Below are 24,761 nucleotides of genomic sequence, written 5' to 3'. Positions count from 1 at the left end.
TTGCTGCGAAGGGTCAAGGACTGCAGCCTTCAGTATGGACTGAGGCTCAATGTCAAGAAGACAAAGATTCTCACCACTGGACCAATTGGCAGCGTCAGGATGGATGATGAAGAGATTGAGATTGTTCACAGCTTCAGTTTGCTCGGCTCCACAGTCAACACTCTTGGCACCAGCAGTCAGGAAATCAAAAAGCGTATCGCGATGGGAAAGTCTGCTGTTAGGGACCTCTCTAAAGTACTCAGGAGCAACAGTGTCTCTCTGGAGACTAAGGTGTGCCTGATACAGGCCATGGTATTTGCAATCGCTTGTTATGCATCAGAGAGTTGGACAATGACTAGGGAGGACAGAAGGAGAGTGGATGCTTTTGAGCTGTGGTGCTGGAGAAGAGTACTGAATGTACCATGGACTGCCAGGAAAACAAACAGATTCACCTTGGAGAGGATTAAACCAAGCTACTCCTTGGAGGCAAGGATTCTGGGGCTTCGTCTGACATACTTTGGACATGTTGCTAGGAGGGACGGTTCCTTGGAGAGGGACATCATGCTTGGGAGGGTGGAGGGACAGCGCAGGAGGGGAAGACCCTCTATGAGATGGATTGATTCGGTGACTGGGGTAATCGGGATGGGTGTGTCAGAGGCGGTGCGGTTGGCGCAGGATAGAGCAGGGTTTAGGGCTGTTGTGCTTAGGGTCGCTATGAGTCGGAAACGACTCGACGGCACATAACAACAACAACAACAACAACATAATTTGATAATACATAATTACACAATATGTTAGGTCCAATTTTTAAAAGAATACTTTATTCTCCCTCACTTATTGGATTCTGCTTCAGTTTAAGGATACATGACCCAGATGCAGATTTGTTATTTAGTATACACATTTATAAATATTTTAAAGTCCTTACGGAGGAATATAAAATATCAAGATTGATATTTTTTCACTGTTAGAGAATCATAGAGATGGAGAAACTATTGTTGAGGAATCAACATCCTGCAGTCTTATTTTAGCATGACATTTAAAAGACCCACCAAGACATAGGGGTATTTGACTCTTAGTAGATTCTTCTTAGAGGTAGAATGGCTTTAGTTTCAGAAATGCTGTGGCACACTAATCAAGCAAATTGATATCAATTCATTCCAACAGATCCTGTAAGAGGAAACGCATCTAAAAATGACAAGTTATTAACATGACATGAGTTATACTGAGACCTTCGAGAGTTTTGGAAAGAAGAGTATCCAGTGTATATTTTGAGTTATGGGTTAAATGTGATTGCACTATTAATTAATATTGTTTTCTCCAGGACATCAAGCTTCATATCTCTTATCATTGGAACACGTATTTGAGTTTGTTAGAGAAAGATTTTACCTTTTCAATTAAAAAAAAAAAGTAAATAATGAGTAATGTCTCACACTTACATTCAAGCAGATGGTATGCCAAATACAACCAGGAGGTACGGTCAAAGCAGTAAGCTTATGGTAGCGCAGAGTGAACCTGAGATCAAAAGATCCAATCTCACTGGGGGAGGGAATGCTTAAAAGTATGAGAATAATTTATGGCTTACAGTTCAACTATAGCTTGTTGTTGTTTTGTTTTGTTTTTTTTTAATTTTTAAAAATGCATGTTTCCTCTTGCTTTTTTTATGCGTTATTTGGTATTGTTACAATCTATTACAATGAATTATCTTAGTACCATTCTTCATCCCTTTTCCCCCAAGTTCAGATATTGAAGAAGTTACATATTTTGCAGAATCCCAGAAAATATATTAAAAGCCTCACTTTAAATTACTTTTGAAACACTTTAAATTATTTTGAAAGTATTTATCAAGACATGCTCTGTCACCGTGTATCTTATTTTCTGCATAGAATTCTTCACATGGTGACACAATCTCGCTTCTTTCTTTTTTACAATATCTCTTTATTCACCAGCCAGTCCAGAAGCTCCACATGAATCGTGACCTTATCTTTCTCTGTTGACTAATCAATCCTTTAGTACTTAGATTAGCATCTGCCACATGAAGCACTGATAAATATTCCTTGAGTGAATGAGCAAATAAGCAAATTGAAATCTAAGAGAAAACATGTGTAATGTTAGGTGATTTACTAGTCTCTTTAAAATACAGCTTTCTAGTCCATAAACTTGGATAAATTAAATATAATACACATAGTAGTTGAGATTATAATGAACAAAATCATATAAATTGTCGTAATTTGGTGTAAAATACACAATATATGCATAACTCATATTAGTTCATTTACTTTTATCTTTGGATAGACTATCCAAAGTACCCAAGTATCAAAGTAAAATTTTATCTTTGGATAGATTATCCAAGTATACAAATAAAATATTGAATAAAACCATTATTGTAGAATGAGTATAAGGATCCAAGAGGGGTGGGAGAGTTTGGAAGCAGAGGGATGAGGATGTGCAGGGAAAGGGAGAATAATCATGGGGTTGTACAATTTGATAGTTGGGGGGTGAGGGAAATTTAAAGAATTGGTCTTCAAAACAATGTATTAGAATTTGCTAAATAAACTATTAGAAAAATTTTTTAAAAGAAAATTTCATAATATAGACATGTATTTTCAACTTCATAATGATACATGATTTATCAATTGCTTGTCAATTTGCCATCTGTTTGTTCTCTTATTGAAGCTCATGGTTCTGCGTTTTACACTTCCTCATTAGAGTAAACATGAACCCTACCCAGTACAAAATTAAACAATATAAATACTTTAAAAATATTTTCAGGGGATATTGACTAATTTCAAAAATAGTAGTATTTTTAATACCTTCATTATACAACTCTGGAAAACTGATGCTCAGTATTGATTTATCTCATTGCTGAAAAAGAGCAGATGTGATGCAGTCAATCAACTTCTCCAGAACCCTTAGAATTCCAAATGATTATACTATTATTTTCTGAAGACTTTGAAGTTAGTTCTGGAATTATCTTCAATATAATTGAGCCTGCATTAGTAGCCCTTTGATATCGATCACAGCAGGCATACAAAGAGAAATCTATATATAATACAGAATAAAAATAAAGTTAACAACTTAGACATGTAGGTAATGAATAAATTCCAATTATTAATTAGTTTAATTCTAGTCTACAGTTAGCCTTTGTAGAAGTTTAATCTACTATAATTATTAAAATTGTATTACTTAAATATATACATGTTGGATCTTAGTATAAATAATGGGTAAACTTTAAAATAGAAAATAGGAAGTGTAAATAAATTCGATTTTTTATTTAATATTTTAATTTTAATTTGTAATTATTATTAAAGTGCTAAGTTGTTGTGTTCATTCTTCTATTAAAGCTCTGGTGGCATAGTCTCTGAGGAATTATGCTGTTAGCCCTAAGATGAGACCTTTCCTTCGGTTCTATTACCCAAGTGGCTCCAAGGAAAAAGGTGGGCAATCTCCTTCCCTGTGATTTACAGAAACTCAAGTAAAGTATTTGAGAAAGTTCTGAGATAGGAAGTCATTCAAATATGAGGAGAAAGAGCTGTAAACCACTTTTGTGGAATGTACGAAGCATGATGTATAAAAACGGGAAGTTGTAAAAAATGAAATGGAATGCTTGAAGATTGACATTGTAGGCATTAGTGAACTGAGGTGGACTGGCCTGGGCCACTTTGAATTGGATAATCATGTGATCTACTATGCTGGGAATAAAATCCTGAAGAATAATGTTATTACATTCATAATTAAAAAGACAGTTTCAAGGTCTATTCTACAAAGTTGTGAGTGATAGAACTCTATCTATCTATCTATCTATCTATCTATCTATCTATCTATCTAGAAGGCCTGTTAACAGGACTATTAGTGAAATAGATGCACTAACAACTAAAATCAAAGAGGAGAAAATTGGGAACTTTTATCAACTTTTACAGTGTCAAAATTGATCAAACATACCATTAAGATGCATTAATAATTATTGGTGACTGGTATGCAAAAGTGGGAAACACTGATATAGGAATGGTAGTCAGAAAGTACAGACTTGGTGGCAGAAATGAGGCAAGAGAATTAATGACTGGATTCATTGCAAATACCATTTTTAAGAAACAAAGGTGGATTTACACATGGACCTTACTTGATAGACAAGCCGGATCAGAGTAACTACATATGTGGAAAGAATCATTGGAACATCTCAATATCAACAGTCAGAACCAGATCAGGTCCTGATCATGGAACAGATCATCAGTTGCTTAAGTGCAAGTTCAAACAGAAATGGAAAGAATAAAACAAATGCAAAAGAAGTAAACTATGACATTGGGTCTATACCATATGAATGAAAAAAAAAAACTATTTTAAGAAAAAGTTTGAGGCATCAACCATCAATGACTGAAAACCAGATATGCCGTGGAACAAAATCAGGAATATAATGTAAAAAGAGAGCAAAAGCTCATTTCATAAACAGAGGAGACCGAGAAGGCAAAAAGAAATCTCACAGAAGAATAGATTTCACAGAAGAAACTGTGAAAATTGTGTTAGAGTGTTGAGAAACTAAAAAAAAAAAAAGGCAAGAAAAGCAAAGTAAAAGAGCTCAAGAGAAGACTTAAAAAGGCAGCACGAGAAGACGAAGAACTGTAAGGAAGTGTGCAAGGAGCTTGAGTTGGAAAGTAAAAAGAGAACTCACTTAGTTTTCTAAAAATGAAAGACATAAAACCAAATTAAACCTCAATTTGCAATACTGAGAGATGTCATAGACAAAATCTTGAATGATCGAGAAAGCATTTAATAAGATGGGAAGAATACACAGAATGATTATACCAAAACAAAGAAATTGGTCAACACTGAAAAATACTAGAATATCCCATTTAATAAGAGCCAACAGTTACAAAGGAAGAAGTTCAAGCTGTTTTGAAGACACCCACAAGAAATAATATCCCAGGAATGGATGGATAATGTGGAGTTTACCTCTTAATATTGCTTTTCTAGTAAGAGACTGACTATGTTGAGGCATGGGACTGTGTGAGTGAAATGTGTTGACCTATAAATCCATAAAGGGATTAACTATCTCCCATTTCACAATGAGATTGCCCGGTCTCAACCAGTTGCAAGAATATTGGCTAGTCTTGTCAATAAATTGAACAGCTCTAGCTGCAGAGAACAGGAATTCTTCCCCCACCAGAAGGAATTCTTCTCATATCAGAAGAAATGGAATTCTTCACTTGGTAAGAGAAAAGAGACCTTCCCCAATCCAGTGAAATGTAGGACAAGCTTCAGGATGGCAGCAGCAATGATGGTTAAACTGGAGAATTGGATGTAGATAGGACTTTGGGTTGAAGGGAGTCAATATATTAGCAGGACTGATAACTTGGGAAAACTTAGAATCACGGAGCTCAAGTCAGAGTTGACTGTGTGCACATTTTTGGAGCTGTCTTAACTATATTTTGTTACTAATAATACTAATAAATAATTTAAGAATTATATTCTTATTATCATTTATTATTACACTAACCATTTAGCTCCCCCAATATGATTCTGTGTGGTCTGTGATCTATCCCTTCAGATTTTGGACCCCGCCAAGAAGTTAGATTGGTGTTGAGGTGAGTATAAAGACACATGGGAGCATGGAGGACATTTTTGACCTCATGGGATTTGGTTTTGTGTTAGTGCTTCTGTGGGCTGGGATAGTCTCTTTCTGTGAAGTTGGTAAAGGTTGGACATGGGCGTATTTCAAATAAAAGATGTAACCCTGGGTGTCCTCATCAGTCTATTCCAGGAAATTTGTAGAATAGCTGCCTGGCCAACTGACTGGAAGAGATCTATCTCTATTTGTTCCCATTTCCAAGAAAAGTGATCCAATAGGATGTGGAAATCAAACAGGATGTGGATATTAGGTAACAATGTAATTAATATCATATTCAAGAAAAATATTGCTGGAGATCCTCTAAAATTACTGGAATGGTACATAGACAGGAAACTTCCAGAAATTCAAGCTGGGTTTAGAAGAGATGGTGGCACCAGTTATATCATTGCTGATATCAGATGAATCCTGGATGAAACCAGAGAATATTAGTTTTATTGACTATAAAATGGCATTTGACTGCGTGAATCACAACAAACTTTAGTAAACATTGAGGGGAATGGGATCTCATAACACTTAATTGTACTCTTATGAAATTTATATCTTTCCCAAAAACTGTTTTCAGATGGAACAAGGAAACACTCCATGGTTAAAATCATGGTATTGTATCCTTTTCTCATACATAATCAACATATAGCAGAGCAAGTAATCTGTGAAGCCAGATTCTGAAGAGAATGTGGCATCAAGATTGGAAAAAGACCCATCAATAATCTTTGTTATGCAGATGACACTACTGTCCTTGTTGAAAGTGAACAGGAACTGAAGCACTTGCTTCAGAAAACCAAAGACTATATTCATTAATATGGATTACGTCTCAACATCAAAAAAATAAATGTCCTTACCATCATGACAGATGAAGAAAGGATTGAAAGAGTCAATCCTTTCTTACATAGATCCAAAATCCCTTGGTACCAGCAGTCAAGAGACCAAGAGAAATATTACTTTGGCCAACACCAATGTCAAGGACCTATTCAAAATACTGAAGTGCAATGATGTTAGTTTGTAGATTAAAGTATTTCTGACCAGGCCATTATCTACTCAATCACTTGCTGTGCATCTGAGATTCCTATTCTTCTTAAAAGCTTGTGATTCCACAATCAACTGTCTTTGCATAGTAAATAAAACACAGATAGACGTTCCTTTGGTACTATGCTTTCAGCTAAGATCCATCTAACATTGGCTGTAATGTCTCTAATATCATGGCCTCTTCTAAACCAGGCTGCACTCTGGCAGTTCTTTATTAATGTGCTGTTCCAGTTGCTTTTGGATAATTTTTCAGTGAAATCGTACTTGTATGTGATATTAATTATATCATTCAATAATTTTTATACTCTGTCAGGTCACCTTCTTTTGGGATGGGAATAAGTATGGATCTTTTCCATTCAGTTGGCCAAGTCCTCCAGATTTCTTGGGACAACTTGGTGAGTACATCTAGGACACCCACCTGTTGGTTGAAATATATCAATTGGTTTACTGTCTGTCCATGGGGCCTTGTTTTCATCCAATTCCTTCTGAGCAGCTGAACTTCCTCCTTCATAATCACAGGCTCTTGATCATATGCTATTTCATGAAATTCTTCCTTGCCATTTAATTCTTTTTGGTATAGTGACTCTGTACTCCTTCCATCTTCTTTTGAAAGTACCTGTATTATTCAACATTCTGCCCATAACATCCTTTAGTATTGTAACTCAAGGCCTGAATGTGTTCTTAAGTTCCTGCATCTTAACTAATGAAACCTGCCCTAACCCGAGCCAGTCACACTGATTGTGTCACACATTCTTAGCCCCAGTTACTGTCTCAGTCCATCTCTTCTGAGGTCTTCCTCTCCTGTGCTGTCCCTCCATCCTTCTGAACATGATGTCCTTCTCTAAGGACTGGTCCCTCCTGTCCATGTGCTCAAAGTACGTGAGACAGAGTTTCACAATCCTAGTTTCCAAGGATAAAATTGGTTTCACTCTCTCTAGGTCAGACCTGTTTGTTTTTGAAGGCTTTGATTCTTCTTCTATTATCTTTAGCCATTGTCCAGCTCTCTGATGAATAGCAAGCAATTGCAAAGACCATGGCCTAGAAAGAGTTGATGGCATTGAATTTTGATGCTAGAGAAGAGTACTGAATATCCTATGGACTGCCTAAAGAACAAATAGGTGTATCTTGGAGGAAGTGCAACCAGGTTGCTCCTTAGAGGCAAGAAAGGGGAAACTGTTTCACATAAAGGTCTTAGCAAAGTCCGCATAATACTTGAAAGGGTAGAGAGTTAGCAAAAGAGAGGAAAACCCTGCATGAGACAGCTTGACACAGTGACGGGAGCAATGGGCATAAGTGTGTCAGAGATGGTGAGGATGGAACATTAGGATAAAGTCCAGAACTGTTGTTCATGGGATACTTAAGCTCTGTAATCAACGCAACAGAACTTAAGAACTACAGCTGGCCAAATAATTTAGTAACAGGTCTGAAAGCAAGTTTGACTTATTCTTCACATCCTTTTAGCATACTTAAAATTTTGCATGATGTGGATATGGAATAATAAAATATGTATGGTAATAAACGTTTAAATGCTGCAAAAGAAAAAGAAATGCTAAGCAAGTTTGTCTCTTAATTTTCCAACTCCAGCTGTTTGCACATTTCGTTACAAGTTTGCTTTTTCTTCTTCCTATGCAGCCCTTTGAAATCTTCTGTTCAGCTTCTTCACATCTTGATTTCCTCCCTTCGTGTTGGATTTTCAGTGCTCCAGTACAATATTTAGAGTCTCTTCTGACATCAGTTTTGGTCATTTCTTCTTCCTCCAATTTTTTTATGACCTTTTGCATTCTTCATGTTTGATACTCATGATATCCTCCCACAGCTCCTCTGATCTTTGCTTATTAATATTCAAGGCCTCAAACCTGTTTCTGCATGGTCTTTAAATTTCGGAGGGATAGAATCAAGGTCAAACTTTGATCCTTGTAGATTTGATTTGATTTTCTTTAGCTTCAGTTTGAATTTACAAGTTCAAATAATTTTGACAAATTTTGTTTGTCTTTATAATTTTTAAATATTTCATAAATTATGTATACTTTAATGATTTAGTTATGAGTCAATTGGAATTCTCATGCAGTACTCTGACAATATTCCTATAATATTTTGTCTTCTGTACTTATTGAAATAAATAAGAGTATTTTAAATAACATTATTAGTTACTACATCAGTACATTACTTATTCTTACATCAATATGTGGATCATTAAATTAATTTTTATATACAAGAATAATATAATATCTGTTAAAAGAGTGAATAAATTTTTTAAAAGGAAGACTAATGTAGTCAATGTTGTATTTTTTAAATTATTTTCATTAAAGAAAACTTTAATATACCAGAGAATCTGGGGCATTTGGCAGCCCCATAATAGGTGGAGAAGAGATTAAGATTCTTAACAGTCTTGGCTTACTCGATTCCATAATCAATTCTCAGACACCAACAATCAGGAAATCAAAATTCAAATTGCATTGAGATAATCTGAGGTCAGGGACTGCTTCAAAGTGCTAAAGAGCAATCATGTCAGTCTACAGATCTAGGTAGCCCTGATACAGACCATGGTTTTTGCAAATACTTGCTATGCATCAGAGAGCAGGACAATGAATAAGGAAGACAAAGAAGAATCAATGCCTTTGAGTTGTGGTTCTGGAGTAGAGTGTTGAACATACCATGGACTGCCGAGAGAATAAGCAGGTGTCTTCTAGAGAGGGTGAAACTGAGTTATTCCTGAGAGGCAATAATTTTGAATCTCTATTTGACATTCTTTGGGCATGTGACCAGTAGGGACTAATCCTCAGAGAAGTACATTATATTTGGAAGGGTGGAGGGGCAGCACAAGATAGGAAGACTCAAGATGAGATGGATTGTTACAGTAACTGGGGTAATGTGTCAGAGACAGCGAGTTTGGCTCAGGACAGGACAGGGTTAAAGGTGGATAGGATTGCCATATCAACAACAGCTATTTAGATTTGGACATGTTGTTAGTAGGGGCTAGTCGTTGGAAAAGTAGAGGCTTAGCCACGGAGGGGAAGACTCTCAGAGATGGATTAACCCTCAAACTGAAAAACTGGCCTCAAGTATGTGAAGGAAGATGAAAATGGATAAGGATAGAGCAGGGTTCAGATCTCTTGTGCCTAATTTGGCTATTGTGTAGTCAGCTGCATGACACTTAACAAAAATAACATTTTATCTTAATGTTTTTGCTGCTGCCTTCTTCATCCATGGACTTCCTTTAACTCAATTTATTTTTGTATATTTTAATTTTATATATAACTGAAGCTGAATAAAATTAGAGTAAGTTCACTAGAACCAAAATACAATAATAAGTCAATCCCACCTCAATATAAAAATCCTCTCAAGAATTGATTTGTCATATTGAACAATAATGGCAAATGAGAGGATGGTTGATAGGATGACGTCAAGGAAGTATTCAATGAGGAAAGCAAAACTTTACTATAAAGAGAGTACATAAATGAAAGATTAAAATAGATACCAGAATAGACTCTAAAACCTGCAGTAGAATGGAGAAAAGGCAATTTAGGGAGAAGAACTGCTGAATTAAGAGAAAGAACAGAAGATTTCTAAAGACACCTCGAGAAGACAATGAATTGTATTATATGGAAATAGTCAAAGATCTGTAATTAGAAAACCAAAAGGGAAGAAAATACCCAGCTTTTTCAAGCTGAAGAACTGAATAACAAATTAGAATTTTGAGTTGTAATGCTGAAGAATTCTATGGGAAAACTTGTTAATAATACAGGAAGTATCAAAAGAAGATTGAAGGAATATAGAATCACTGTATAAAAAAAAATTAGTTGACACAAACATGTTCAGAAGGTAGCATATGGTCAAGAACCAATGGTAATGAATGAAGGAGTTCAAGTTACACTGAAAGAATAGGCAAAACAGTAAGGCTCCACAAGCTGATAGAATGCTAACTGACATGTTTCAACAAACAAATACAGATTTGGATGTTCTCATTAGTCTATGTCAAAAAGTTGGAAGATTACTACCTTGTCAACTGATTAGAAGTGGTCCATATTTGTTCACATTCCCCAAAGTGGTGATCCAACTGAATGTGGAAATTATAAAACAATACCTTTACTATTTTGTGGTTTGCTTTTTTAAAAAAAAAACAAACACAATACCTTTACTATTACATGCATTATATTCTTGGTGAAAATAATTTCAAATGGCTGGAACAGTATGTCATCAGGAAACTTCCAGATATTCCAGTTGGATTCAAAGCCACAGCATGAAGGATATAATTCCTTATGTCAAATAGATGTTAACTGAAGCAGAGAATGTCAGAAAATATGTTGAGTTGTGTTTTATTGACTATGCATAGGTTTTGACCATACGAATCATAAGAAATTATGGATGAAATTGAGAAGAATGGAATTTTCAGAACAGTTAATTTTGATCATGTGAAACATAATTATTCTTAGACCAAGGATCACTGATGTGCAAACAGAGCAAGGGAATATTGCATGGTTTAAAATCAAGAGATGTACATCAGGACTGTATCTTTTTCCTATGAATACTTAATCTGAATGTAGAGTAAATCATTCAAGAAATCAGACTACATAAAAAAGAATATGTCATAAGAATTGGATTGTGCCAGCAACAACCAATATTCTGCATATGACACAACCTTGCTTACAGAAAGTGAGGAAGAGTTGAAACATTTGCTGCAAAAGATCAAAGACTACATCCTTCAGCCTGGATCGCATCTCAACATGAAAAAAAAATTTGTCAGCACTGGACAAATAGACAACATCAGGATAGATGGAGGAATGTTGACAACAGTGTTCTTTTACTTGGATCTCAAATCAACAGCCATTGTAAAAGCTGTCAATAAATCAAAGATATGTTACATTAGAGAAAAATCATTTATCAAGGATCCCTCCAAAGAGCAGTTTAAAGACTAAGGTGCACTTCATATGAGTCATGGTATTTTCAATTGCTTCCTGTGGCATCTGAAAGTTGTATAATGAATAAGGATCATAAAAGAAAAATTGATGCTTTTAAATTTTAGTGTTAGAGAAGAGTACTGAATATCCCATGAACTTCCAAAAGAACAAAGAAGAAATCTTCCTTGGAAGAAGTGCAACCAGGTTGTTCCTTGGAGATATATATGGTAAAACTATACCTCCTATACATTGGATATGGTGTCAGGAAGAACCAGTCTTTGGAAGAAGACATCATAGGTGAGAGATGTTCAGAAAAGGAGAAGACTATTAACAAGATGGATTAGCACTGTAACAATGGGTTTGAGCAAGTTGGAAATGGTGAGGATGGTACATATATAAGACAAAGTTCTGATCTATAATTTATAGTGTCATTATGAGTTGAGTTGACTCTGTTGATGTTGTTATGTGCCATCGAGTCACCTGTACAACAGCCCTAAACCCTGCTCTATCCTGTGGCAATCTCACTGTCTCTGACACACCTACCCCACCCCAGTCACTGAATCAATCCATCTTACAGAGGGTCTTTCTCTCTTTCACTGTACACTATAAAAATCTGCTTAGATAAATAAAAAGTATCTCAAAAATGATTTTACTTACTATTTAATTCAATCTAAACGTTTGTCTTTAGTCACCAAATCAGTGTGATCTATTAATTATATTCTCACAATTTATATCCTTGGACAAAATAGTGAATGCATTGGCCTGCTCTATTGACAAAGATGATCGTATTTTGTAAATATCAATTATATCTTTGTTTTCTGACTATTTAAATGTAGTTTCTTCCTCTTAATGGTGTTTCTTTGAATAATTTAAAAGTTAATGCACACATTGTAAATCTAAGTAATTTCTTACAGTTATTGTTGTATACCCTTGAGTGGGAGCCAACTTACAGCAGAACCTCCAGTGAGCTTTCAGAGGCAGTTTAATCACACAGGAGGATATTGTCCATCTTATGTCCATGAAGCTGTCTGTGGATTTAGACCACATACCTTTGGAATGGCAGCATAGCTCCTTACAACTAGGGCACCAGAGCTGGATTTAAAAATTCTATCCTAGTAGGATACAGTCATTATCACATATTTACTTCATAACAAGCAATATTGTTATTGGGAGAGGATATAATTTATCAAAGAGAATATGATACTTATTGTAACATTTTCTGTTTAAATAAGTTCTACTTTCTATAGAAGTTTCTTTAGAGATGCACCAATGATTTTTAAATATTAATCTAATTACATTATCTGTTTGAATGCATAAGTCACTCTTCAATGGCCAGTATGATCGCTAAAGAAGAAAAAAGATATTATGTAATACCAGATAATAATATGTCTTGAGAACATGCTGTAAATAATTGTCTAGTTACTTTTTACACTGTTTCAAAATTTTATGAGAACATAATTAAGGTCAATAAATAGAGAAAATTTTGCAAGCTAAAAACAGGTCACTTTTCTATGTTGAGATAGCACTTTAAGCTTTTTAGGGTAGTTTACATGATTCTGTAGGTATAAGGAAAAACAATCATTCTACTGAACCACATAAATTCACTGAAAAAAGTGAATGAAGATATTTATTCTGCAAAAAAGTGCTAATGATTACTTTAGCAAAGCAAAACAAAATGATACCTCCTGTAGATCTATTGCTTTTTGTATCTAATAAGAAAACTGTCACTCTCAAAACATATCCGGGTATATTATACCTAATAGGTGGTAAAGTCCATGTTATCCTCTTTATAGTATTCTCGTTCTTAATCTACGGAAAACAGGAGGGAAATAAAGATTAAATAAGTAAATGTTCATTGATGTGTATATTCATAGTCAAGCTAGTGTGTTAGTGTGTGTGACTTGATACATGTATGTATGGGTTTATGTTTAAGACAACAACAGCAATTTGGTTGTTGTATCCTAAAATTTACTTCACAGATATTCCAGAATTATGTTAGTCAATCCTAAGGCAAAATGCAGTTATCATTACTTTTAAATTAATTTGATTTATTTTTTATTGATGGTATATTTAAGAATGATATATTTTTCAACAAAGTAAACTATAATTATGTAAGTTATAATTATATAGATTAAACTAATTTTTAAAAGCATGCATAGTAATAGAATTGATATTTAAAAGAAATAATTTATATAAGTCTATATTCACTACTTGTACTTTCCTCTCTAAACTCTTAGTCTCAATAAAAACAAAAGAAATCATAGCATATGAATTTTTATCCTCTTTGTTTTGACTGTAACATTTAATCATGATTACACAGTAGCACCAAAATTATGACAAAATACAGGAATTACAGGAAGGATATTAAATTTTATGAGCTCATTGCATGCGTCAGAATATCTCCTTTGCTAAGGAAAAAAAATGTCCAAAATGTCAAACTTTCTGAATTTTCTCCCAATAGGAATATAATCAAATCCATCCCCAACTAAACAAAAGGTACAATAGACTAAATTTTAATAGATATGTTATCTACAGTTTATAGGACAGATAGTCCACTTAAATAGAAAAGTATTGATTTTACATAAAGCAAGATAGAGTACAAAAGCACAGCTTTTGTAATTTTGGTAATATTGCAATTTTACAAACATATTGCATAGTATGTGTAAGAAAATAGTTTTATTTTTCATATATCTATATATACAAGAAAACATTACATGAAAACTACAAAACAAAATAAATGAGTTTGGGAACCTGTTTTAAAGAATTGTATAAATAACGAGACACTCAGTCAAACTCCAAATTACATATGTATCTTATTGTCAGTGAATGTCCTTGCATGTCTTTAACCCTGTTTAGCTTTTGCTTCTAAATATGCAAACAAACGAGATATTAAGACTGCAAAAACAAAAAGATTCCTAGTTCATTATAACTAATTTCCCTTGATATTTTTCATTGATGTTCTCAAAGAGTGGAGTTGCTTCAATTAACACTTAAAAAATAGCCCTCTGTTTTGGAAATTATTTCAGACTTATTACATTTGTCAAACAATTTTTAATAGTGTGAAAGTCTATTCTTAACTGTAGAAATCCATCCTGGAAACATTTTAGAATATAGTATTTATATACCAGTATTATGGATACTGAAGAGTTTATTATGCATATAAAAAAGGTATGTGGGCTTCACCAACTAACTCATGCTTCTAAAATAAAACTAGTAGTTAATTATCTACAGCTCAGAATTCTGCAAGGATAGTATTTCCTGTCTCATATTCTAACAGTAAGATTTTTTATTTATTTGAATAAATTAGTTGAAGCATCAGTGCTATACCATAAACATAATAGAAATTTCAGTCTTTGGTCTTTTACATTTGCACAGCTAATGAACTGTAGTAAAAAGCAATACAAGTATCATTGTTCATTTCTTAAATGTGTTAAAATAATAAAAATAGGGTCTTATATTTTAAAAACATGTTTTTCAGTATTCATGACTATAGCATACATTATTATGGAGACCATTTCTCCATATATTTTAAATTAAAAAATCTTGTTAGGTTAAATATATGGAAAGATGACAGGGACAAGCAGTTTGCTGAAATAAAACTGAAATAGGAATTTGTCTTTAATGGTTCTATAGAGAATTTGACCATTAAGTATCTGTAAAAATTCTAATTATTTAATGTTTTCTTAGTGGCATTACAACAACTAAATGCATTAGTTACTCTTTAAACATTCAACTATTGCTACTTAATGCAGGAATAGAAAACCTTGTTAGCAATGACATAATCCAGGAATCTTAGTATATTAAATAACGGTCTTATAAAAATTAGGTAATGTTCCAGTCTGTCATTCAAATGTGAAAACATGTATGAATTTTGAATTGGTATACCATCTTATAAAATTCAGCAATTTACCTCTGTGACCAAATTACTGTTTCTTAATAAAACCAATGATTTTTAGTTTTATGAGATAAGAAATAACAATTAACTTAGTGTATGATCTTAAAAAGTGTTTCAATGACTATGTTAAATAGACATTTTGAAAGAAACCTGACTTTCTTTTTCTGTGTAATGTCAACTATACTGCTGACCTGATCACACTCATGATATCCCTAAAAAGAGCCTAAAGTGTAAACGTAACAGCAAAAAAGGAATTCCAGAAAAGTGACTAGGTTGTTAAAAAGTGAGTAGGTTGTTAAGAAGACTTCCATTTTGGTATTTAAAAGCAGAATATTAAATATAGAAGCATGTCAAAAGTTCAAGCTTGTGTACTAAAACTCAATATTTACTCATTCTTAATTCTTAAAATATAAAGATGGAAGAGAGAAAACAAATCTTTGTTTGATTATCTGTACCCTATATATTAACAATCAGAACAAAATAAAATGTGCTAACTTGGGCCGAGTTGAAACGGAGACATAGCTGACTCTTCAGCTGGCTTTCAGAGGTGGTAAATGGCATAGGACGATGCCAATCTTTCTACTAGGGAGCAACTGGTGGACTTGAATCATCTGCCTTTGGGTTTTCAACAGAACTCCATATTCACCAATCCACCCAAGTACTTTTAATAAACAGAAACCAAGAAAATTAAGTATCTTAAAGTCACATGGGTACACAGAAATGGCACTAAAACTGGTATTCTGGATTTCATTTCCAGAGATTGCTGATAGTGTATTTAAAGATTTGTATTACTATGTAGAATCTAAATATTTCCTTAAATTCTTAGATAATTAATTTTGCAGTAAATAATAGAAAACTTATTGTCCATAATGAAATTGAAAAAGAAATAGGATTAAGAAATTCAGGACTCTCCAAAATTTTCCAAAATATCAAAGTTCTTTTTTTATTCCTTTATATATCCCAATTCAGAAAAGAATGTTTCATCTTTGTTTCTCTACTTGTTATCCAAAAGCAAAGAGGTCCAAAAAATTTTTAAAAAAGAATTGATTTAGATAAAAAATCACATGTATTAGCAAACTCCAAATGTCTCAGTGATCTGTTCCTAGCTAAGATTTGAAATGCAACTGTTACAAACCTCCTTCCTTTCATCATTTCTGCCTATTTAGCTAATTTCTCTTTTTTTTTTTATTCTTCACTTCCTCTTTCATGACTAAAATGACTAGAAAGAGATTAGATTATGCGTAATAATTAACTCATTGAGGCTCATATTGTAAATTTAAAAGGAACTGTTTTTTTCTGAATGTGATTTAGGGAAGATGAGAGTTACACAGTCTTCGTGGTAAATAATTGTGCTGTCAACCCAAAGGTGCTAGGTTTGAACCCACCAGTTACTATGTGGAAAAAGATGGACAGTCTCTTACCATGTGATTTAACGTCCTTGAAAACCCTCTGGAGTGTCAGCTTTGGGTCAGCTCTGACTTAACAATATGCAACAATAACAAGTAAGCCACAGTGAGCTCAGGTGGCGTTGTCCATAGTGGGTTGCACTGCTACCAAAAAGGCCATAACATGACTCTCTGGGAGTTTGAATCCACCAGTAGTTATGTAGAAAAACGGTAGCCAATCTCCTCCTATGAGATTTAGAGCCTCAGAAAAGTCTCAGGAAGTCAGCTATAGTTTTATTTTCACTTGAGATCAATGAGATGAGATGAAGCAAACCACATTATTATATTTGTTTTAATCTGTGAATCCAGTATAAGAAAATATATTCTTAATATGTCCAGCTAGTTTTCAATTAGGGGACCTCCATATTAAGAAGAAATCCAGCCTTATGTTATAAGGAGATATTGATTTTTAAGAGCAATCTTCTATACCCTTAATAGAAGCTCATTCTACTCAGAAAATCTAAAACAATCAGTCAAGAAATTTAAATTAGCTATTTTGTAGCGAATAGAAGAGTCATCACTATTACTAATTTCCTCACTTAATTAAACAGATATTTTTATAGAATTTAGGTATGATCCAAATCTTTAATGAATAATTTTGTGTGAAATTTATTATGTATATATTGTTTTATTAAAGTATAACAATATTTTACCTTTGAATTGCATCTATAAGTTTTCTGAATATATTAAAATAAAAATTTGATAGCCCCTCACTGAAATTACATTTCTTTTTAAGAAATCATTTTTTTGGATAGGATAATTAAAATTCAGTGGCTCCTTCCCCCTCTTGTAGTAATTGCCCTTGGAGATAGACCAAGTTAGTCTTCTGAAGAATCTCAACCGATTTTCTGTTTGTCACTTCTTTTTGCAAAGTAGAGTAAACAGAAGCCTGGTAATATTCACAGCCTGAATAGGTTCACTGATTAATAAAAGACAGAGCTGAAATTACAAACAAGGCCAATTACTAATCAAAGTATTTCCTTCCTTTGACCTAAGAACCTTGCTAATTATTTTCATTTTGGGATATTTAGAATATGAATGTTTCAAATGATACACAAACTTTGTTTGTTTTTCTTTTTCCTAAAGAATCCACCATACAGGGATTAGCACCCATAGTTTCTTACAACTTCTTGCATAATCCTTTATAGGAGTATTTTGCAAAGACCATTGTGATGATTCCTCTTACTACATTCTAATATTACAATGTAAATAACTCAAACTTCTGTGTTACAATATGACTTTTTAAGCAGTTGCATATTTTAATTATTGTGTCAATGTTGGTTTAATATATGATAGCCCTGAAAGAAATACAAGCCAAGTTCTGTTTTAAAAAGAACAAAACAGAACTAAGTTTCTAATATTTTTCCTCAATAAAGAGTATGTTTTGTGAAATGGACTTTTTAAAATTCAATAATCAGATAGATATTATATTGAAATTAGAGAATCTGATCAAAATGTCCACTGACTGCTTGAATTACCTGATTCAGCCCCTTTGCCCCAACTCCTTGGCTAACCAAATAAATTCAACAAATTCCAATTACCTACTTCATACAATTATCTACGTCATTCATCAAGACCTGAACTTCAAAAGTTACACTGTCGTGAACCTCTGACCAAAACTTCTGCACACCTACAAATTATGCGAGTGAGAAAAAGAAAAAGAAAAAGGGAATTTCATGTAAAGATTAAAACTTACCTTATAGTAACCAAGTCTTTTTCCCATAATAGGAAATAATAAATAGAGTTTAAATTCTTGGAATCCATACGTTTCAAGAAGTTGACTTAGAAAGTGTTATGTTAGACCTACCAAAATGTAGTTATTTGTTAGGAGTTAATTTATAAAAATAAGCTGTGGAATTAGGATTCCTGGTGTTAAATTAGTTTAACAGTCTGGTAAAAGAAAGTGCTAGATAGGAATGCAAATACTTTCCTTAAATTATAAATCAAATGGAGTAAATGCATTTTCAACATGTTTCTTAACATTTGTCCTTTTAAAATGAATTACTTATGTGGCTTAATGAAATTACTAAGGATATTTAACTTTCAATAAAAATAAAAGACACTAATTTTGAAGATGATGTTACAATGGGAAGTGAATCCATTCTCAGCATTACGCATCACATTAGTATTTATTTATTTAGAGGATATTTGGATCTTATCAGTTAGGTTCATTCTAAGGTGGATTGGCTCAACAAAAATTATACTATTTAAACCTAACTGTCAAAAACAATGTGAGATTTTTTTGAAAAATAAATTATTTATGGATTCTCCAACATCAGTATGTCCCTTGGGATCCCACCTTATATTGCAATAAACCAGATGTTTAGTTAAAAGCAGATACTTCACATGCAATAGCCAAGTAAATACTATATAAGGCCATCCAGATCTGTCAAATGAGAGTATAATGGCATTTTGTTAATTCTGTAAAGATTATATTGCTGAGTGCTTTCAAAATTATCTAATGTACAAAATTCTAGACTTAGTAGACAAAGAGTAACAACACATTGAATTTGAAGAAAGAAATAAAACTCAGGGAAGGATTCTGTCTTTTTTGTTTTGTTTGTTTTGTTAAAAATCATGTATTGAATTTAATTTTTAGTAAAGCAAGCATTACATAATGCTTCAAAATTTTAAAATTCAGGGATAAAAGTTTACATCCAAAAAGATGAATGGAAAATTGTGCTTTCGGACTGTAGAGTCAGTTTTCATACAGGGTTTACTGATTCATCTTGCTGTTGGATACTGGGAAATTCATCTATGTAATGTATATATGTGCAGTTCATTTCCAGGTCCTGCAAAAATCTAAAACAATGTGCTTCACTTCATGTAGCAAAGGCACCTATGTTAATTCTCCCTTTTGAGTAAAAGTTATGATCCAGTTTTCCTGATGAAGATGATTTTCCATTGCTGGGTCACTCACACACTCAGTGCTGCGATAGCAGTACAGTAAAATCACAGGAGAAGGTGGCGGCAAATCCTGCTTACACTGGAAGAAGTTGCTCTGTGGACCATTTGAAGAAGCTCTGGACTGATCACAAGGGAAACCGAGCAGAACTGTGAAGCAGACGGACAGGAACAAAAGGCTATTCTGGTGTGAGGAAAAATCAGTCATTTCAGCTCCACAAGCAGATGTTGCTACTCGACTGACAAGTGGAGCCTAGTCCTGCTGGAGAAAGGTACAGTTTGCCATTGGGGCAGACACAGAGTTCATATATTGTCTGTCGAGAGTTTGAGGAGCTAGATGAAGAAGATGAGAAAGAGCCGGTCGGTAGATTTCCCAGCCGGATTGTATCTGCATTTAAAAATATCTGGGGGGAAAGAAATTGCATTTTAATTTATTTTGGCATTCTATATCACTCAGAGCTTTACAACGTGGTCTAATAAGAAAGACTAAACAACAGACAGTTCTATTGCTTTAGCTGCCATGCTTTGTTGAACAAATAAATTAGATTCCAACTGTATTGCCAGAATGCTCTGCAGCTATCTCCTCCCTGGAGACATGGTGCATTCTGACAGAAAGCCCTCCAACTGAAAGGTAATACTGTGAAGTCTGTCTAAAGGCCTAAATCAGCTAGTTAAACACCACAGAAAATTTAATTTGACAGGGTTTCAATTCGGTTTTCTTAGCTGCTTGTAATGCCCAGTCTAAACATACAAAAAAATAAGGATGTTTATGGAGATGACATTACTGAGGGCAATTTATAATAGTATTAATAAAAATACTCCCTGATACATTGTTTTAATTGGAAGTGGTTATTCAAAGAATTTTTTAATATGGTTAAGATCCAAGATTGAGTCCCAGCCCATAAAATCTATGCAGTTACCGCCTCTCGGTGGAGATTTGAAAGTTGCTATGATGCTTAACTGGTTTCAGTAGAACTTCTAGACAAAGATGGTCCAGAAAGAAAGGTCTGGTATTCTACTTCTGAAAATAAACCAATAAAAACCCTATGGATCAAAATAGTCAGATACGTTGTACATACCTTCTTCAAGAGTTGGGACCTACTATATAATAGCTTACAATAACAACAGTAGCATTGCTTAAATTTTCATGAAGCACGATGACTGGGAATTTAGTAAATGTTTCTAGTATATAATATGTGCAGTAAATGAAATTTTGGTTACTAGATATAATCAGATTTGAAGACTCATAAAAGATAAGACTTGTTCTTAATACTCATTTAGCTAAATCTTAAAACTTGTGAAATTACTTATTTTAAATCACCGAGTTATTTAATAAAGACTTTATATCACACAGTGAGACAGGGATCTTAGGATGGGACAGGATAGGCTAAGTTTCAGATCCATTTTCGTAGTGTCATTAAGAGTACAGTTGACTTGACAGTATGAAATAAGAATAATAAATCATAGATTGAAGAATATTAAGGATAGTGATAGTTTATTTTGACATGTAGAGGAGAGAGTTCTAAAAAAATGAATAGAGGACAAATTTATACCAAAAAAAATTTTAACAGCTCTCTCTAGTAATTTAATATTTTTTTTTGTTACTCAGTTGAGTACTGGCTAAAAGTATTCCTAAATTCGCAGAACAATTTCTCACATATCTACCCTTATCATTCCCTAAGGAGGTTTAGGAGTATAGTGTGTTACACATCAAGTACTAACAGAAAGGTAAATAGAGACAATCCGTTAGCTCTTAGTGGGTTAAAAATAAAGTCAATCTCCAGCGGTATAGATTTACAGTCCTAAAATACCAAAATGGTCTCTATAAGTCAAGACAATTGCCTTGACAGCAATGGGTTTTATTATTTCGGTGTTGTTTATAGTTGTCCCCTGTCTTTCTTCCCACTGCCAATTGACTTATAGTCTATGGAAGAGTAAAATGCAAGAAAACAACAGTGGAGTCATGTTACCCCCTTGTTTAGAAATCTCTGATGTGCTCCCTCACACTTAAAGTGAATCTTATTTCCTGCCACAGCCCACAGTCCCTGTATGATCTGGTTTAGCTATCTAATTATATTTTATGCAATTATTCTTGCTTTACCTGTTATGTTTTCTCTAACATACCCATTGAACTCTGGTTTCAGGGCTTTTGCATTCTCCATTTCCTCATAACTCTTTATCTTCAAGAATCATGGGGGATATGTATACATGGGTGTTTAACGAACAATGATATTTCTACTACTTATCATTTATGCTTTTAAAAAACAAAACTAAACCACATGACTCTAACCTACACTGAAAATAAGCTTCTATTCTCCTAAAGGATGCATGTGTATAATTTAAATTAATTTAAGATAAAAATCACTTTATTTAGATTTCTGTTAAAAAGTCATCTTCTGAAAATACACTTTTCTGAACTTTATCTCAATCAGTCATAAACCAGGTCTCTGCTTAACAGCTTTGCTTTACAGCAACAATCACTTCCTAGCATTATATGAAGCACAAAGTTGTTCTTTCTTAACTTGCAAATATGATCAATTAAAGCTGGTGCTGTTTTTGTTCATATTTATGGAAGTGAACATAAAACTGTGCCATTACATGGTAACAGAATTACTTGATCCTTTCTTAGCTTCTTCTTCTCTCTAGGGTACTAATATTATGGTCTAACAGTGCCCACGTCATCTGCTTTCTCATGAAGTTTTACCTGAGGCTTCAAACATGAAATACTCTTCTTCCTTGGTTCTCCAAAATACTTTCTTATCTTTACTGCCTTATTCTGTTTATAACATATATTATTTTATAGTTTTATTGGTATTCACTTTTTCCCTACTAAATATTGTTTCCCTTAAACATAGAACCGTTCCTGATCTGTTTAATAACTTCCCAGTGTTTGACCCAGTATACTTACCACACCCATAGTACATGTAGTAGAGTTTGGCATACGTGGAGTTTATCTTTCAATATGGCTTTCCTAGTTATCTGAATCTGACTTGATCCTGTGAATGGGTGGGAATATGTGAATAGCGTGTGTTAGCCTATCCGTGAGGGGATCTGCTGTCACTATTTCATAGTGGGATTGGTCAGTCCCAACAATCTACAAGGGATTAGTGAGTCTCACCAATAAATTGAACAGTTCTATCCAAAGATCTTAGATCTTCTCCTGCCAATGAATAAGAAAGAAATCTCTCCCTGACACTGATAAATAAACTTCAGCACCAAGAATAGAGCAACCAAGGCCAAACTAGAGACTTGATGTGAGCTAGAACTACTTTGGGACTGCTACACCATTGGAACCAGAGATAAGAGTCTTTACCTTTGTTTGTTTGGACAACTGAGTTTGGGGGCAGTGAAAATTTGAAGAACTGACAACTTTGTAACACTGGCCTAAAGCCACAAGACTCAAGGATGAGGTGCCTAAGAGCACATTTCTTGATCCATACTAACTGTATTCTGTTATTAACCTAGATTATAATCTTTTGACTTTTCTAAAATGGTTCTGTGAGGTCTGTGAGCGATTGCATAGGATTTTGGACCTAGAAATGCAGTAAAAGGAGATGAGTAGGAAGAGGTACAGGAACATGTAGGACATGTCTGAATTCATGGAAATTGGTTTTGTGCTCTTGATGTTGTTTACAGGGACTGTTCCTCTTTCTAAAGTCAGTAAGTGTCAGATATGGCTGCCTCATGGAGTCGCTGTATAATTAATAAATTATAAAACATATGTATGTGTATTCACTTGAAAATATCCAAAGCTAAGAAACTGTTCCTATTTTTAAAAAGTGAAGATATTGAAGCATATTTCCCCATATCTCCTTTTATGCTAATTTGTAAAAACACAACAAGAAATAAGATGCATTTTCTCTTAATATATAAGCAAAAATATAATAATGAATAACATCCTTACTAAGAGAATATCGTGTATTAGGCTAGTAACTGAAAGAATGAAGATTATTGGTTCAAACACAATAGCTGCTCTATGGGGGATGGGGGAAATACAGAAGAGTTCTACTGCAAAAGCTTGGAAAGCAGAAAGAACAGTTTTATTCTGACCAGTAGGATTACTATGTGCCAGGATAGAAAAAATGACAATGGATTTTTAAAATTTTTTTTTAATATACTGATCCCTTAAAGTCGATCTTGTTAATCCTTTCTGGCCAGGATTTTTCAGAGGGGACTTGCTTGTATATTTCCCCTTTATTTAGCTAAAAATGATATCATACTATTTATTTTGTGCATAGGTTTTATGTATCATCAAGTAGGAGCCAATTAATAACTAACCCTCTAGTGGGTTTTCAGAAACAGGAAATCACACGGAAGGAGTTTGCCCATCTTTCTCTCTCAGTGTGTGCCTTTGACTTGATGGCACAGCTTCCTACTACTAGTCCACCAGAAATCCTTATAAACAATAAAATTACAGAGATTAACATCAGTCAATATCTTATATAGGACAACTTATTATGAATATTTAGAATGAAAGACTAGCATAATAGAAATAACTCTTTGAAAAGAACCAAAGAGTTTTAAGAAAAACTTCAGCTGTACTGTAGTAAATAAAGGATGATATTTTATAATTGTAGTGCAAAGAAAGGTTAAATATATCTATCTCTATCATCTCTCGATCTCTATCATCTATCTATATCATCTATATACATCTTAAAATGTAAAAAATAATGTTTGAGTCATATTTCATAATATCACTAAGACCTTGCTATTTTCTTGCTATTAAATATATTTAAAATAGGAAGTTAGGTATGACTAACTTATGTAGGCATTTCTTTCAAATAGAATATACACAGAGCTTTAAATTAAAAAAATAAACAGCATTGTTGTGGGTTTTCAAATCAGAACCCACTTCCAATGATCCTCCAGCAGATTTTCAGAGGCTGTAAATTGCTTGGGAAAAATTTGGTTCTTTTTCTCCTGAATAGTAGCTGGTAGATTCAAACTGCATGCTTTTGAGTTGGCAGCACAATGCCTTACCAGTAGGTCACCAGAAT

General features: G+C 33.7%; 1 protein-coding gene across 1 annotated transcript in view; it reads right to left on the bottom strand.

The window, feature by feature from the left end:
• Positions 1–19,973: 19,973 nt before the first annotated feature.
• Positions 19,974–24,761, bottom strand: part of SGCZ (sarcoglycan, zeta) — a 755,475-nt gene continuing 750,687 nt past the window's right edge. The window contains exon 7 of the mRNA XM_006893559.1: positions 19,974–20,168. Within this exon, the coding sequence (XP_006893621.1) occupies positions 19,974–20,168 (195 nt within the window). The remainder of the gene's footprint in view (positions 20,169–24,761) is intronic.

This window comes from Elephantulus edwardii, unplaced genomic scaffold (genome assembly GCF_000299155.1).
Source record: "Elephantulus edwardii isolate Elephantulus edwardi_28Jun2011 unplaced genomic scaffold, EleEdw1.0 scaffold00128, whole genome shotgun sequence".
Classification (NCBI taxonomy): domain Eukaryota; kingdom Metazoa; phylum Chordata; class Mammalia; order Macroscelidea; family Macroscelididae; genus Elephantulus; species Elephantulus edwardii.
The sequence above is the reverse complement of the archived record's forward strand: the minus strand, read 5'-3'. Positions and strand labels throughout refer to the sequence as shown.